The sequence below is a fragment of the Lissotriton helveticus genome, chromosome 5_1 (genome assembly GCF_964261635.1).
Source record: "Lissotriton helveticus chromosome 5_1, aLisHel1.1, whole genome shotgun sequence".
NCBI lineage: Eukaryota > Metazoa > Chordata > Amphibia > Caudata > Salamandridae > Lissotriton > Lissotriton helveticus.
Genome location: NC_136065.1, coordinates 442,183,648 through 442,200,768, shown reverse-complemented (window position 1 = coordinate 442,200,768; position 17,121 = coordinate 442,183,648). Strand labels below are relative to the sequence as shown.

Below are 17,121 nucleotides of genomic sequence, written 5' to 3'. Positions count from 1 at the left end.
TCTGTCCATCAACTGTGTTTTTTGCAATTTCCACCCCGAGTGGGCTGGGTATGCTCAGACGTGAGTCCCAGGCTCTCCACACCACTGGAGTCAAGCTATCCAGGCCGATGAAGGCTGATAGCCAGAAACCGGTCCTTGGATGCTTGACTCCGGTCTGGGAAAGACATGGCTTGGTAGTTCGGACTGGACTGTTCCCATGAGGCACAGGGTCAGAGCTGATTTGCATATAGCCAGTGTCTAACCCTGGGTGGTGTGGAGTGCAAAAAAACGATGGATTTAGGCCCAGATCCTTGTACTGGGGTGAATGTATGACATTGTTCTACATTCTGTCCATCAACTGTGTTTTTTGCAATTTTCACCCCGAGTGGGCTGGGTATGCTCAGACGTGAGTCCCAGGCTCTCCACACCACTGGAGTCAAGCTATCCAGGCTGATGAAGGCTGATAGCCAGAAACCGGTCCTTGGATGCTTGATTCCGGTCTGGGAAAGACATGGCTTGGTAGTTCGGACTGGACTGTTCCCATGAGGCACAGGGTCAGAGCTGATTTGCATATAGCCAGTGTCTAACCCAGGGCGGTGTGGAGTGCAAAAAAACGATGGATTTAGGCCCAGATCCTTGTACTGGGGTGAATGTATGACATTGTTCTACATTCTGTCCGTCAACTGTGTTTTTTGCAATTTTCACCCCGAGTGGGCTGGGTATGCTCAGACGTGAGTCCCAGGCTCTCCACACCACTGGAGTCAAGCTATCCAGGCTGATGAAGGCTGATAGCCAGAAACCGGTCCTTGGATGCTTGATTCCGGTCTGAGAAAGACATGGCTTGGTAGTTCGGACTGGACTGTTCCCATGAGGCACAGGGTCAGAGCTGATTTGCATATAGCCAGTGTCTAACCCAGGGTGGTGTGGAGTTCCAAAAACGATGGATTTAGGCCTAGATCCTTGTACTGGGGTGAATGTATGACATTGTTCTACATTCTGTCCATCAACTGTGTTTTTTGTGATTTTGAAGCCAGGCGGTGATAGTACTGATCCCGCGGCGTACCGCCCTATCACCTTCATTAATACGGATGCAAAAATCCTCACTAAGCTGTTGGCCACTCGCCTTGCCCCGCTCATGACTCGGCTGATACACTCCGACCAGTACGGATTTATCCCGGGTCGTAACACGGCGATGAATTTGCGCCGCCTGAATCATGTCCTACATGAGGTACGGGGAAGAGAGGGTCCTCATGTATTGGTGTCGATCGATTTAGCTAAAGCCTTTGACACGGTGCATTGGGGATATTTGATGCAGGTTCTCCAGAGGACGGGGTTCGGACCTGAATTTCGCGGTTGGATCCGGGTGCTCTATGGAGCGCCACGGGCCAGGGTGCGGTTGGGATCGGCCCGTTCGGAGGAGTGGTCCTTGGGGAGAGGCACCCGGCAGGGTTGTCCTCTCTCCCCCCTCCTCTTCGCTCTAGCGATTGAGCCCCTTGCCGTTTCCGCCCGCGCTGAACTAAAGCGCTGGGGGATAGGTGTGGGTGACACTACTAATGTGGTCTCCTTATATGCAGATGATGTGCTCTTCTATCTTACCTCCCCCTCTGAGGCCCTCCCCGTCTTGATGCGGATCCTGGACCGATTTGGTGCTGCCTCTGGGTTGCGTATTAATCTTAACAAATCCCTGGTCTTCCCGCTGACGGGCTGTGTCCCGGACCCGGGCGGGGATGGGCCCTATCTGGGCCTCCGTTGTGAGCGGGAGGTATTCCGATATCTTGGCATTCAGGTGGCCACGTCTGATGAGGCCCTACTAACGCATAATGTAGACAGGGTACTCAAAGCCCTCAACAAATCTGTCACCTTTTGGAATACACTTCCTCTTTCTCTCATGGGACGGTTGGCGATCGCCAAAATGGTGATGCTCCCTAGGGTCCTATATGTCTTACAGAATACCCTATGCCCGTTACCTCCCCGAGTGTTTCGCACGTTGGACTCGCTCCTCACCTCTCTACTTTGGGCGGGTGGGCGTAGCAGGGTAGCTTTACGCACGGTAACGCGGTGTTGGGAGGAAGGAGGCCTCGAGGCCCCGAGATTTGACCTATATTATTATGCAGCGCAGCTCCTCCCAGCCGCACGATGGTTTGCGGAAGAGGAGAATTGGGAACTGGCACTGCTGGCTGGTACGGCGAATGAAAGGGTCCTAAGAGAGGCCTTGATGCAGGGCCGCGGCGCCGATGACACTCTACCATATGTGGTGCGCCACACAGCCGGAATCTGGCAGAGGTTTGTCGAGAGCGTATTGAGACTGGCGCCGTTTCATAGGGAGCTCCCAATATGGATCTTGGCCCCGATACTCCGGTTGGAAGAGAATATGTCCTACCGGAAGTGGCGCTCTGGCGGATGTGAGACGCTAGCGGACCTCTATCCGGACGAATCCTTCCTGTCCTTTGAACGTGCCATGGAGTCCTCTGAGCTGGGAGGGGGGCAATACCTCCACTACAGAAGCCTCAAAGACGTGGCCAGGGCAACATGGCCCCAATATCCAGAGGCACCTCCACTCACACATACTCTCGACATCATCTTATCCTGTGGAAGAGGCAAACGATTGATCTCCCTTCTCTACTCGGCCATGCGCCGAGACTCAACCCCCCGATGGCGCCGGCTTGGGCGGCTTGGGAGACGGACTTAGGGGTGGCACTGGAGCCTGACGAACGGAAGCGGATTGGGCTTTTGACCCACAAGGTCTCCTGCAATGCGCGTTTTAAACTTATACATTTTAACTTTGTCCATCGAACCTATATGACCCCGGTCTCCCTGCATCGCATATCGGCGGATAGACGACACACTTGCCCGCGGTGTGGAGCGCAGAGGGCAGGTTTCCTGCACTTGGCATGGGAATGCCCTCTGGTTCAGGACTTTTGGCGGAAAGCGGTGGCCCATATTGCCCGGGCCACGCAAATCGGGCTTCTTTTGGACCCGATCCATTGCCTTCTGGCGCTGGTACCCAAGCCCAGGAAGAAGAAGCTGTCTTATAAATTCTTGCAACTCTTGTTGGTTCTGGCGAGGAGGCGCGTGGCTATCACTTGGATGGGTCAGAGGGCACCCGACCTTTCCCTTTGGTTGAGGGATGCGAGAGAGTGGGCCTTAGCTGAGGAGACGCACATGCAACGCACTCGCAAGGATGGGAAGCTGCAGGATGATCTGCTTGCCTGGAGAGTGTTGTGCATGGAGGGGCTGGCAGAGGATGATTCGGATGCCACCAGCGCTGAGTTATTTACTCCCACTGACCCGGAGTCTGACTGTGCTGGGGAGGGGGCAGATGTGGGGAGCTTGGATCCAGTGTAAAGACCCTCCATAGCCACGCTGGTATTCCTTGATATGTATGCTTGTACATAGCTGTGATCCCCATAGGTCCGTACTACATTATAATGTCTATGCCTTAACTGGGCCCCACATATATGGCCTACTTCCTTCGACTCTGTACTATTGATGCCTTTGTTTTTGGGGGATTTAGTTATTGTTAAAATGTTACATAAAATGAGAACTCAGAATAAGAAAAATAGCGAATGTACTAATAGTTTCGTATCCTTAGAGCACAAATGCAATTTTCCTTTCCTCATTACGTGCTTTGCTCCTACGCCGCCCAGCCTCCGGGATGTGGGCCGTACTTGGCTGTGTATTGTCCTTGCAACAGCATGTTATCATCCCTTACGTATAAGGGGTCTTGATGACCATGTACCTTGTGCCTACTTTATGCTTTCGCAATAAAAATATATTTAAAAAAAAAAAAAAAAAGATTGACTCTACACTGAAAGATCTGTGCAACGACAACCTTTTTTTTGAGAAATGAGTTACATGTGAAAGTTTGTTCAAAGGATCACTTGTGCTATATAGAGGCATTTAAATTTGTACCGTCATCCTTTCACGCTGTATGTTTTAGAAGACCTTTCATGCATTGCTAATCTCTTTTGTGGAACATTAATTACAATTTTTTTGCCGGTTTGCTTTTTTTTTTTATTAGGTAGCGCTAGAAAATATTTTACCTATTATAGATGAGCTGGTATCAAAACAGCAGTGTCCTTTAAAAAAATGTTGAGTGCATTGCTTATTATGTCATGTATAACCATTTACATTTTGCCTTGCTTTCTAGGTCTACAGCAGAGTTCATTCGCCTAGAAGTTCAACAAAGGTAAGCCCCTTTTTTTATTTTCATCAATATATGGACAGCCTTCTTTATTATTGTGATTTTGTTTAAAGAAATCGAAGTGCACTCCTTATTAATGGAGTAAAAATGTGTTTTAATCACATTCTGTGTGGTTGAAGTGTTCCTCATATCCTTGTTTGGAGAAAGTTCTCCGTCTCAGCTGTCTGGTCTGCTAAAGACATCTTGGGGACATTCAGAAAGTTGATCTAGGAATGCAATCTGCTTGTTGCTTGGTATTTACTTTGTGGTTTTCTTGCTTTCCATTTGCTGGCTTTGTTTTAGGCTTTCCAGCTTGATTTCGTACCTTTGCTTGCCCAAACCTTATTTACAGAATTATTCCAAGTTCTCCCTTTCTGTAAACAGGTCTGTAAGTCTTGTTCTTATCACATTTGCTTGCCATTGAAAGACTGAGGCCCAATGGCAGGCGCTGTCTTCCGAGGGCGCTTGTTTACTTTTCTTTGTCTGACTTCAAAGCAAGAGGATTTATGTGACAATCTTGCTGTATACTGGGGGTAGAAAATAGTATTTTTCCTAGCACAACAACATTTAAATGAACTGGGTAAATATTTAGGAATATATTGGAATTAGAAACAGAAATTAAGCACATTTTTTGTTATGTCTGAAGTGTGTTGGAAAGAAATAATTTAAGATGATCAAAATAAATCATTCCACTAGGTAGTGCAATTTCCACACATTTTCATTTGTGCACTTTATAGTTTTATTAGTAAAACTGTACGTACAAATATAATGGTCATTTCAATTAAAAATGTGGTATTTGTAATGGCAGTGTGCTACCAAACCATGGATACTCCACTCTGCACCACTGCACTCTACTCTGCACAATTTCACTTTACACCACTCCACTGCACTCAGCACCACTGCACTCTACTACACTGAACGCCTCCCTACTCTGTATTAGTCTGCTCTATGCCAAAGCATTCCTCAGCACGGTACTCCACACAACTACACTCTTTGCCACTGCACTCTACACCACTTCAGTCTAAGCCACATCAATCTACTCTGCACAACTCCACTGTACACCACTCTGCATTACTGCACTCTATGCCAATACACTACACCAATGCCCTTTACTCTTTAACACTCAACTCTATGCCCCTGCACTCTACGTCAATCCACTGCATGCTACTCTCATCTACTCTGCACCACTGCATGCTACACCACTTTACTCTATGCCATTACACTCTATGCCTCTCTATTCAACTGCACTCTACCCTGAACCACTCTACTCTACGCCACTTCCCTCTACTCTGAAATAATCTACTCTACGCAACTCTACGCCACTCTACTCCACTCCACTCTATCCTACAGCATTCTACGCCACTCTGCTCTTAACAACTCCACTATACACCAATGCACTCTACGCAACTGCACCCTACACCACTGTACTATACTCTGCGCCGCTTGCTCTTTTTACCACTCTGCTTCACCATACAGCACTGCACTCTGACACTTTACTCTACAACACTGCACTCTCTGCCATTGAACTCTACACCACTCTTCGCTGCACTACTCCTCTCTACGGTACTATACTATACTATGCATCACTCCATGCCACTGCACTCTACACCCTCGGCTCTACTCTGCACTCTTCGCCACCTCACTCAATGCCACTCGACTCTAATCTGCGCCACGGCCCTCTGCATCACTCAACTCCACACCACTCCACTCTGCACCGCTCTACTTTACACTGCTCTGCGCCACTTCACTCTGCACCACTTGACTCTTCTATGCAACACACTAATCTACGCCACTGCATTCGACGACGCTGCATTGTACGCAGCTGAATTTAATGCCACTGCACTGAATGCCTCTGTACTGTACACCACTCTACTCTGCATCACTTTACACCAATGCGGTGTAGACCAGTCCACTCTATTCCATGACACTCGCATGTATGCCACTCTATGTGACTCCACACTATGCCACTCCAAAACACGACACTCTCTGTCACTCTACAACACTCTACTCCACTCTTCGCCATTCCACTCTACAACACTCCACCCACTCTCATCTGCACCACCAACATGGCTAAAACACATTGGCAAAGGCAATAGCTCTTGCGTAGTGGAAACCTATTGGCTTTGCCAGTGCTTGCTTAGTGATTGGCAACAGACTTGGGTATGGAAGGTGGCACTGCTCCCTATTTTCATGTCTATATTCGTGATAATCTGTGAATTACCTTTGTGACTCCTTTCCAAATGGAGTCACATTGATTGAGCTGTCGTTAAAACCCCGTACTTATATTTTTACATCAAAGATTTGTTAAAAATTATAGTCACAAGTATTTTAAATAACATGTAGGTAAGGTACATCAAGCAAAGGTATAGCATATAAAATTATACTTAAGCAGATCACAATATTTGACTGGGGGAACACCTGTGCTGTGCAAATTAATCTCTAAGCAAAACTGAATTATATTTCGATTGTATCTTCTTTTCTCCATTGCTGTATTGGGAGATGTATATTTTCATTACCCTAACATGAGTCCATTGCTTGAACTGCAATGCCGCCTCGTTAGGCACATGTTTCCGAAATTGTTGTTTTTAAGCATTTAATATTTATCAAATTAGGTTGATGGGGAAAGATACGGTAATTACTGAGTGTTACTGCCGCCCGCAAAGGAACATTAAGGGAGGTATTTATTATTAACAATGCCGTTAACTAGACAGTTAATCCTTTCTCATATGACATTCTACCACTGATGTCAGACCACCTGTTAAATGTTTAAATGCGAGTGACTACAAAGAAAAAATACTTATGCAATCTCCAACACACACGTGTGTGTGTGTGTGTGTATATATTGTTTTATTTTATATAGCGCGAAATCGACCCGCTTAGGTATTCAGCGCTTTGCATGAGCACCTGTTGCGTCGTTACAGATGGGCACATTAAGGCAATGAGAGATTAAGGGGCCGATTAGGATGGGGGGCGGACTTGCGTCCGCCCGCCACCCTAGCGGTGCTGGGACAGGCCGCCAGTGGTGCGGCAGTCCCACACCAGCAATTAGGATGCCACCACCTCCATGGCGGTGGCATCCTCTATTCCCAGCATTGTGGCGGGCGGTGCTCACCGCACCGCCTGCCACAGTGCTGGGAATGCACAAGGGGACAGCACCGCGCGGTGCCTGCCACCTTGTCCATGACAATGTAGGGGGTACCATAGGTACCCCCCATGTACACCCCCACCACCCCCAATGACCTGGGGTCCTGCAACGGGCCCCATCAGCAAAATCCGAATTTCTCCGCCACAGAAAGACTGCTTCCTGCACCCATGATAATATGGATGGCGGTGTCTAACCACCATATCTAGCCCCTTTTCCGCCTGGTCTACTGGCGGAAAACCGGCAGATGGTCTTTCTGTCCGTCAGGGTCCCCCCGCCATACTAATATGGCGGTGGGGAAATGGGTGGTAGGCGGAGGGAAATGTAGGGCAGATTGCCACTGCCATGAGGGCGGTGGCGATCCGCCCTACATTGTAGTCAGCCCCTTAGTGTTTCCCCCAGGGTCACAGGATGTTGAGCATCCCTGCAGAAACTAGAACATGGTTCCCCAGCTTCGAGGGCGACCGCTCTAGCCGTTAAGCCACATCCTCCTGCTGAAAAAGTCAAAATAAACTTTGTTTCAGCGACATCTTTCAGAACAAACATTGTCCGATCAGCAGGAGTGTCAATGTAAACTTGGAGGATGAGTACATATAATAGTAGTGATAAAGACCCAGTGCTTGCTTTGCACCGTGTTATCACCAATGCGAACTGAATACTGTTATGTGCTTTTTGTACAATACATATTTATTTATTTAGAGCTGTCATATGTTGTGCATTGGGCATGTTCATAAACAGATGTTTTTTATGTTGTCCATAAATTATTAATATATATTCGTTTCTTAAATGTGAATCACTTAGCGGGAATCACAATTGTTTGCAATGTACATTTTGTAGTGTTAGGAAAAAGCAGTGGACATTCGCACAGTAGACGCAGCCAACATTTCACCTTGGGGTGAAGAGGCAGTAGATTAAAAGCCATGAAATGCAGAGGCCAATATAAACATGGAATAAATAGGAGACTACTATCCCTTTATAAAAATCTGTGTCTATTGTTACACACTAGAGTCTTGTTGCAACAGTACTAGTCCTATGTAGTAATAACATTACATAGCCATTCAACTGTAATAACTTATTGCAGTCTATTTGTGACATCTCTAGTTACCTGTAATAGGATAATGGCACAGCCACTCCACCATAGTGACTTCTTACAGTCTTGTTGTGACAAGTAATAAAACTACATGGATAATGTGCTGCAATCGTTTATTGCAGTTGAGTTGCGACCTCATAATGCCCACCAGCCAGAGCCAGTAAACACTGTAAAAAGCAGCTTCCTGAATAGAACAGGTAAGTACAATTTAAATAATCAAATGGACGGCTATCAAGGCCTGCTTTACGCTGGTGCATTCTATTTTCTTTACCCATCCTATCTGACACCGTCTCCGTAACATCATGTGTACCCCGCGAGATCAGCGGGTTGCACTAGACGCGATACAGCACCTGCAGATCTTTGCCATGTAGCATGGACCTGCACACAACTCCACACATTCTGGAATGATGTACTCGGGGAGTTACATAGGGTGACCAGAGTAGCTGTGGAATTCTCAGTGCGTCATTTTTTGCTAGGGATGTTGCCACTTCCTAAGAAGGGGAAAAAACACATATACATTTTCCCAACTGGGCCTCCTGTCGGCGTGATGCCGTATATATAGCAATACACTGGGCCAAACCAACACCCCCATTCCCCTCCCGGCTGTCGTCAAGCAGAGGTCAGACCTTTTGGAGTGGGCAGTGGTGGAGGAATGTAGGGTGCTCACTGATGGACATGCGGAAAGAGATCTTGAAAGCTCGGCTAGCTTGCTGGAAGTTCTGAGAGAGCACGGTGAGGGGCTAAGAGATAAGGGGGACACGGACATGGGGGAGGACGACACAGCTTCAGCTGAGATAGACAACTTAGGGACTGCATCAGCTGCGCATAAATCGCTAGATGGTGAGCACTCATCGATCCTGTATAAACCTGGCGATTTGACCACCGAGTAGTTATGGTACCACCCTTGGTCATTGTGGAGAGCCCTCCCTGTTGGTGACCTACGAGACTCCCAATGTATGGTAGCATGAATGTTTGTTACTTCTGTTCTTCCTCTCCTCGCCATTTATTTATGTTCACAGCTGAATAGGAGAAAAGCCGCAGGCTCCCAGGGACTGTCTGAGCAGCAGACCAGGGGACTCGGACCAATCCTGATGCTGCTCTCATAGCAAGAGAGCAACCTCTGGATTGTGTGGGGAGCCTGCTTTCCCAGAGACTGCTGGGAGAGCCCCGAGGTGATTGTCGGAGGCAGCAAAAGGGAAGGTACATGTTTTTTAAATGATTTCCCTTGTCCCCCCTGCCCATTCGTCCCCTGCCCCCCACTTTAATTTTATGGTGGCCGCCACTGCCCCCAAGCACTATCCTCAAGATCCTGGATCCTTGTGCGGTCAGAGTGTACTCCTACCTTCCTAACGGCAAGTTTCACCAGATTCAATGCTGAGCATTGATGCCGACAACTTTCGTGGACTTGTTCACTGATTCGATGCCAAGCAGAACCCAAACAACTGCTTTATCAGATTAGACACAGACTAGTGTCCGCACGACAGCATTACCATACTCCTCACTGAGCAGCACTCAATAGATGCTGACAACCTCCATCTTCGACCACACCAGACCCACGCTGGTCATTAGCCTGCCATCGTCGAGCCCTGCTTTGGATTCCACTTGCTGGTTGCTCTGCTGATGACTCATCGAAGACCACTTTTTCTCCATAAATGTTCTGATATCAGAAGGTAAACTTTCCATTGGGATGAACCTGGTCCCTGTACCCAACTGGTGCCCCCTTGTGATAAGCCTTAACTTTCGACTTTGACACAGTCTAGCATGACCAGATAACCGTAGTTGGCACTTTGCACTTTTTGCTGCTGTTTTTTAATTCTCACTTTCAAAATTCATATCTCTTGTTCTACTCATTTAATGTTTTGTCATTTTGGTGTCCTTTTATTTATTAAAATATGTACTCTATCTTTCTAAATTGTCTTTGGGATTTTTCATCTAAGTTAAGCCTGGCTGCTTTGTGCCAGACTACCAGATGGTTAAGCACAGGTTTAATTAGTGACTTTAGTGGTTCTCCCTGACAAAGATTGTGATGATTATTTGAGGTGGCTTCTCTCCCCCTGAACTAATAATCCAGTTCTTTGCAGTATGTCTGGCCTGTTATGTTTATTATATGTGTTAACCTCCGAGAAAAATCTTATGATGGTAATGAAAATGTTTATTTATTACAACTTGGGACTTCAATACAAGGGGAGAAGGGTTCTGTCTTCCTATTGCCCACACATTCTAAAGAACAAAAATAGCTTTGTTGCAAACTTACTTACTGTTTACTAGAGTATATGCTTGCAAGAATTTACATGTATCAGCTACCTATTATTGCAGGTATTTTCACAAAGTGCATACAACATGTATTATATCTTATGTTGCACCAAGAGGGTCCCTTTGAATAGAAGGTGCAACAGACCATGGGCTTAAAATGTGTTGGGTGATGGTCTACTCATATAATATAAGACGTAAAGTGCCCTCCTACCATGTATAAAATGGATGTTACAAGTAACCTTAAGCTTCTCTGGCTTAATAAAGGAACTTTGCTGTTGGCACTGCTCCTCTGCTTGGCCATGGAGTTTCTCGCAGACTTCGAGTATCCTTCTAGAGTACAATATGGGGTATTATACAAGTTTGATTTGGTTACATCAACGTTGTGAGAGCTGTATTTGTGTGCCTAAATGATTATGACCTCGTAGACTTAAACTGATTGACTGATTACCTGAACTATTCATTTGCTTGTCATATGTTTGCCTGTTTGTTGTAACTAGTGCACGCATTAGGAGTCCATTGATACAGTGGAGAAATATACGATCAAAGTCTTCTTACAGCGGCAACATTAAAAAAACAGGGACAAAAGGACATGCAGAGAAATGGGTGCCCTTATTAATGATCAGAAACATATTTTCACCAACAGATATACAGAAATACTGTTGTCTAGATTTTCACTAGGCAGTTTTTCTGGCTTGGGTGAGCGACAGTCCTGTATCTTTCAGTCAGGGGTTTATAAGATAGACGCTGAAACAACCCAAGCAAAGATCAAATGCGGGAAAGGAAGGCAGCTTTTAAAGTCAAAACATGACTCTGAAGATTTGAAACGAAATTGCACAGCTGACAGTCGACTTGATTCGTTAAATTATAGAATAGTTTGGTAGCAGAGACGTGTCAGCAGCACGACGTGCAAACTTTCTTATGTAACTTTACTGTCACCGCTTGCTTGGAGATGAAAGAAAAATGGACTGCATGTTCCTGTCCAGAAAGATGAGTTCATTTACATCCAAGGAATGGGAGTCTGGTCTCATTGGCGAGGAAGCTAATTTATTAATGTTTAAAAAATTATACTGAGATGTGCTGTGCTTGCTAATCACCAGGTTTGCAAGACAGCATTGAGTGAGAAAGCATTGGCAAAGCCAGTGGGTCTCGCCTACTCAAGGGCAATTGGCTTTGCCAATGTGTTTAGTCACGTTATACACCAGCATGGCTGCTGTTCAGTATGACTAAAGATTTGCCGCATAGAAGGGAGTGGTAGAGTGGAGTGATGTAGGGTAGAGTTGCATAGAGTGTCGTAGAGGGGCGCAGAATGGTGTGGAGTGTTGTCGGAGTGTGGTAGAGTGGAGTGTGGTAGAGTGGAGTGTGGTAGAGTGGAGTGTCATGGAGTGTCGTGTCGTAGAGTGCCATAGCACAAAGTGGAGTAAAGTGCTGCAGAGTGGTGAGGAGTGGTGGAGACTTGAGTAAAGTGACACAGAGTGCTGTAAATTGGAGTGGTATGTCGTGGAGTAAATTGGCGAAGAGTGTTATAGATTGGAGTGTTGTAGAGTGTCATAGACTGTCATTGGGTAGACTGTCTTAGAGTAGAATGTCGTAGAGTGTCTTAGTGTTGTGGAGGGGTATATAGTGAAGAGGAATATTGTGTTGTGGAGTGGAGGTCGTAGAGTGGAGTGAAGTTGCATAAAGTGGTATAGATTGGAGAAGCATGGAGTGTAGTTAAGTGGTACAGTGTTATAGATTGGAGTGGCGCATGACTGCTGTAGAAGAGAGTGTTGCAGGGTAGAGTGTCTTAGAGTAGAATGTCGTGGAGAAGAGTGTCATTGGGCAGAGTGAACTGGCGTAGCATAGAATGGAGTAAAGTGTCATAGAGTGAAGTGGCGAGGAGTAGCATAGATTGGAGTGGCATAAACTGGCATAGATTGGAGTGGCATAGCGTAGAGTAGAGTGTCTTAGTGTAGTGTAGCTCCTATTTTCACAATAGGCTCTGCGCATTGGAATAGTACCTACAGCAGTAAAGGCCTAGGCCAGACGTTAACTAGGTCTACTACTGTCGATACTAGACTTAATTTTTGGGTTTGCCAGCTAAGCTCAGAGTTCGCTAGAAACTTTCTCGAATGTTCAAGGAAGGATTAACTTCCCTGATTAGACAAGAAGGGATTTAGTTTCTGACAACCATAGAACATGACAACTTTGCTCTCCCCTAATCAAGAGTCAATCTCGAGAGTCGTGTGAGCACAAGGCAATTATTTTACTCAGTCAGTACGTGCATTCTTAGTCTCATCAGAATGTAGAGAAAAGGAAGAGACGGGCGTGTTCAATAAAAGATGTTATTTATTGATCAGTCTCTTTTCTCGTACAAGAGAAATGGATCGATATTATTGCAATACTTATAGTTAAGTAAAGTGCATACATTAGAAGCAATAGTATAAAATAATACTGTAAAAACATTGATATGGTTTCTGAGCCATATGATGTTTAAAATGATTAAAATATATTTACATACACATATACATTTGACTAAACGTACTCAACTGGTGTTTCTAAATACGCCTACCCCGTGTACCTGACCTAAGTCTAATGCGTGGGCGGGAATAGAAAGTTACAGTTTAAGTTAAGTTTGTTTTTGCCAAGTGAATAACTAAAGAATTCTCTGTGAGGGGTTATTCAGTTCTGTACCTGGAATTTAGGATGAATGAGGAATGGTATCTCTTTCTCTGCTCTCGATATTCCAGGCTGCCTGCGAGGGCTACCCGGAAGCGCCGGTGCTGGGTCTCTCGGCTTGAGATAGCAGCGCGTCTCTCAGCGCGTCAGGAAGGCGGGGCTGCTGCCAGCCGGGTCTGCTTCTGCTCTCGGCTTCGGCAAGTATGGCTGCTCCGTCTTGTCACCACGCGTGTGTTTGCATAGGGCAAGGTCGGCAATATTTATACCTTAAAGGTGCCGGGATTGACGTAAGGATGGACATAGGTACGTCAATAAAGATGTCATACGACTTGCTCGTTAGCACATTCTTTACTAAAGTTCTCTGTGAAATCAAAACAATGGCCGCACGGATTATCCAGGTTGTCATAGGTTTGATTTGTTATGAGAACGTCGTATGCCTTATCAGGGGCTGGAGGAATGTCGCTTGTCTAATTAGATCTCAAGCGTTATGACCTAATCAGATAACACGTTCCTGTGCCGTAGTGTGACTGCGTCAGATAACGGTATCTGCATCATGGGGGTTTTCTTGCCTCATGGGCTGACTGTTAGTTAACTAGCTAGGTAGTTTAACCAGAATAGGGTCAGGAATAGGGGGATCGATTCAGAACCTATAGAAATACACGACACCCACTCCACGCTAACTATGGTCATATCTACTAATCTATGCATAGTATAACATAGTACAACATACTATAGAGTATAGTGTATACCTTACCACCCCAAAATACATAAATGCATTTTGAAATTTTCAAATATACTGAAAAATTGCAGTCATATATATTGTATGCACTTAAGCTATGAATTAAATGCAAAATTAAACACGCATTGTTATGCATTATTGCTTTTTGGTATATGAGAAATACACATGAAATGGCTCTTAATATAGCTATACAGAAAGGAAGGTCGAGACCATTTCATCACATAATAAAATATTTGTGAACATACCAGCGGGCAGCTAATGTCTATATAAAGTATCTAAAATAGAAATCTTAGTTCTCTAGGAATAGTTTCTTACTTTAAGCAGAAGATCAGTGTCCCGGGGAAAAAATATATAGAAAATTTTTTTAAGGGCTTGCTGAAAAAAGTTGCTGTCCGTGAACTGGATTGTAATTGTTCATGTGACTTTATTTTTAAAGTTGAAGGCCGAATTCAGGGAACGCCGTGTGCGAGTTTACTCAAAAAGTCTCTATTTCTGTTCCGGAGAGAACATCATATCATTCAGGCTTTCGAAAAAACTGTCAACAGCTTCATGGGAAAGTTCCACTAAGTCGGAAATAGGGGTAACCATGCATTCGTGCGCATGATTGTCTCCATTGACATTCTGATTTGCATTGCTGACAGAAGGTCGTACCTGTTCGATGCTGCTTTCATCTCGAACTTCACTACCCTTCAATCGTAGTGGTGAAGATTCCAGGAATGCCGTCATCAGAATTGGCAGCCTTTGAGGGCAGCACAGTGCGTGAACCTTGGTAGGAACCAACAGTGTATCTGCATCCACCGGCGCATCCGATTGTAGCGTCAGACAGGTGTCTAACACGCATTCTTCTCCGCATAGCAGACACCTTAGTACAGGTAAAACACACCTTTGCCACATTGGTCGAAAAGATAGAAACCAAGTCATGTTTAGGTCTCTAAGCCGGGAGAGTCCCAGGATTTTTGATATCCGGTCCCGGTATCCAATGGCTAGGATCGTATCTTCCATTGTCGCGAGAGTTTGATCTGTGACATGGGTTGCCATAACGGAAAATAAGGACTAGGAATAGGATTCCTGCAATTAGTCCCAGGATCAGGGGAAGTCCGCCAAAAATCGAATGGACGAAATCTGGAAAAATACCCAGTATGGCTTTGAATGGTGTTAATGCCATCGAAAATACTGTCTTAAATACCTTTGAGACCCCAGTGGTATCAGAAATATTTAAGATTTCGCTCAGGATTTCCGCGAAATGTACGGGGGAATTAGTTGATAATAATGTATGTATCTCTGCAGTCGTCCTTGCGACTTGTAGATCATACGTTTCTTTAGATGACGTGAGCCTTGTAGGCGTCTGAAGAAGCACTGTTTTCATTCTGCTTAAAGTATCTATTCGAATAGAAGTAATTTTCAAACCGGGCCATGCCCTTGCCTCCCTGTCTGGAAAGGAGCTGGGGAACAAAGATCGTCCACAGCACTTGACCTTCGCCGTCGTAGTGACGAGATAAGGAGTCCCGGGCATAAGACTACAACATCTGCGGTCTACAATAAGAATGTAACTCCCATTATAGAGTCTTTGAAAGAATGGTTCTATTTCAGTTGCAGGTGCGCCTTGCTGGTGACATGAAAGGTTGTATGAATTCCCTTCACAGGCTCCGTGCAAACTAATACCGTTGCACAGAAGCGTGCCGCTTAGTGACATAGCACAATTGTTGCCACTAAGAAACACTTTCTGTCCTTTGTTACTGACACATGCATGTGAATAGGGCAGGTTCCAAGTTGTTTTAAGGTACCCCTTTCCCAATTTCTCGTACATGCCAGCCTGTATATATTTTTGGCAGTATTGAAACCTGAAGGTTGAGATTGGAATATTTATGATTCCGTGGATTATCCATTCACTGACAGGTCGTTCTGACATTGTCATTGGTAATCTTTCTAGTTTTTCAATGCTCAAGATTGTATAATCAGCACCCTTCTGCGCCATACCGATTTGTCTATCAGTAAGGTTAAAGATTTGGAATAGTGACGTTGTGTTGATTAAACGCCAAGGCACATAGCCTGAACGAAGATTTTGTAACGTCCAGCCAAGCTGTACAATGGAACGCAATTGTGACTGTCCATGTTGTAATAACAGTAAGTCTTGCGATAATATATCGATTGCTGAAGACACAATGCTGTCCAATGAAAAAATTCTGGAGGACAGAGTCATTAACCCATTGTCCACTACAGAAAGTGATTTTTCCAAATTAATACGGTCAATTTCCCGTATTCTTTCTGCTGTTTCAATTTGAGTAACCTTCCAGGCCTCATTGTATGCTGCATATACAGAGGCTGCTATGAAACGCTTTTGACGCTGTTTGCGTGGTCCCAGTATGAAATCACGCAAGTCAGCACCATCAGTAAGTAAAGTTAGGTGTTGCTTAATTTCAGGCAGTGTGGAAGTTTGTAGCCATTGAAGGCATAATTTGCCCACACTGTAGGTTGTTATTATCCCTGGGTGATGTCTTTGGGGATATCTAGGGTCTGGCCTGGTCATTTTGAAACCCTGTGTTTTATTCAGGAATCTATCTTGACAGTTATTTGTATCTGTGGGCCAGATCAACCATTGTTTCCAATCAGGATGTGTTCTGTTTTGGTTAAGTATATGGTATATGTCTATTTCTTCATCTGTTTCAGAGCTATTGCTAAACATTGTTGGCTTTGGAATAGACAGGTTATTTAAATCTTTGATTTTGGCTAAGCCAAGACAGGTGGTTTGTTGAACAGTGTCATTTAAAAATATCATTTGTTCTGGGATCATGCAGGCTCTAAACAAAGCTTCTAAACCCTGTACTTGCCATTCTTTTGTACCCCAAACACTTTTCAAATCAACATTTTTGTCCCAATAATCAAATCCAAAAGTATTCATTTTTTCAAAGAACGAATCAGAATAAATCAATTTTGTGTTGGTTATCATGGTTTTCATCCCTGTCTTGTTTGACAATTTGTAATAAAATGTTTCAGCATTACTAGTGTTAAAACCTTGAAAGTATGAATATTTGTCATAAACGGTTCTAGAGCTCCCTTTTGGAGGTGTAGCACAATGTTCC

The 17,121-nt window shown here is 45.0% G+C and overlaps 1 protein-coding gene across 24 annotated transcripts in view; it reads left to right on the top strand.

Annotated features, from left to right (window-relative positions):
- Positions 1-17,121, top strand: part of ANK3 (ankyrin 3) — a 1,924,186-nt gene that overhangs the window by 332,602 nt on the left and 1,574,463 nt on the right. For all 24 annotated transcript variants that reach the window (XM_078642672.1, XM_078642674.1, XM_078642664.1 and 21 more), the window contains exon 3: positions 4,130-4,168. In XM_078642672.1, coding sequence (XP_078498798.1) covers positions 4,130-4,168 — 39 coding nt within the window. The remainder of the gene's footprint in view (positions 1-4,129; positions 4,169-17,121) is intronic.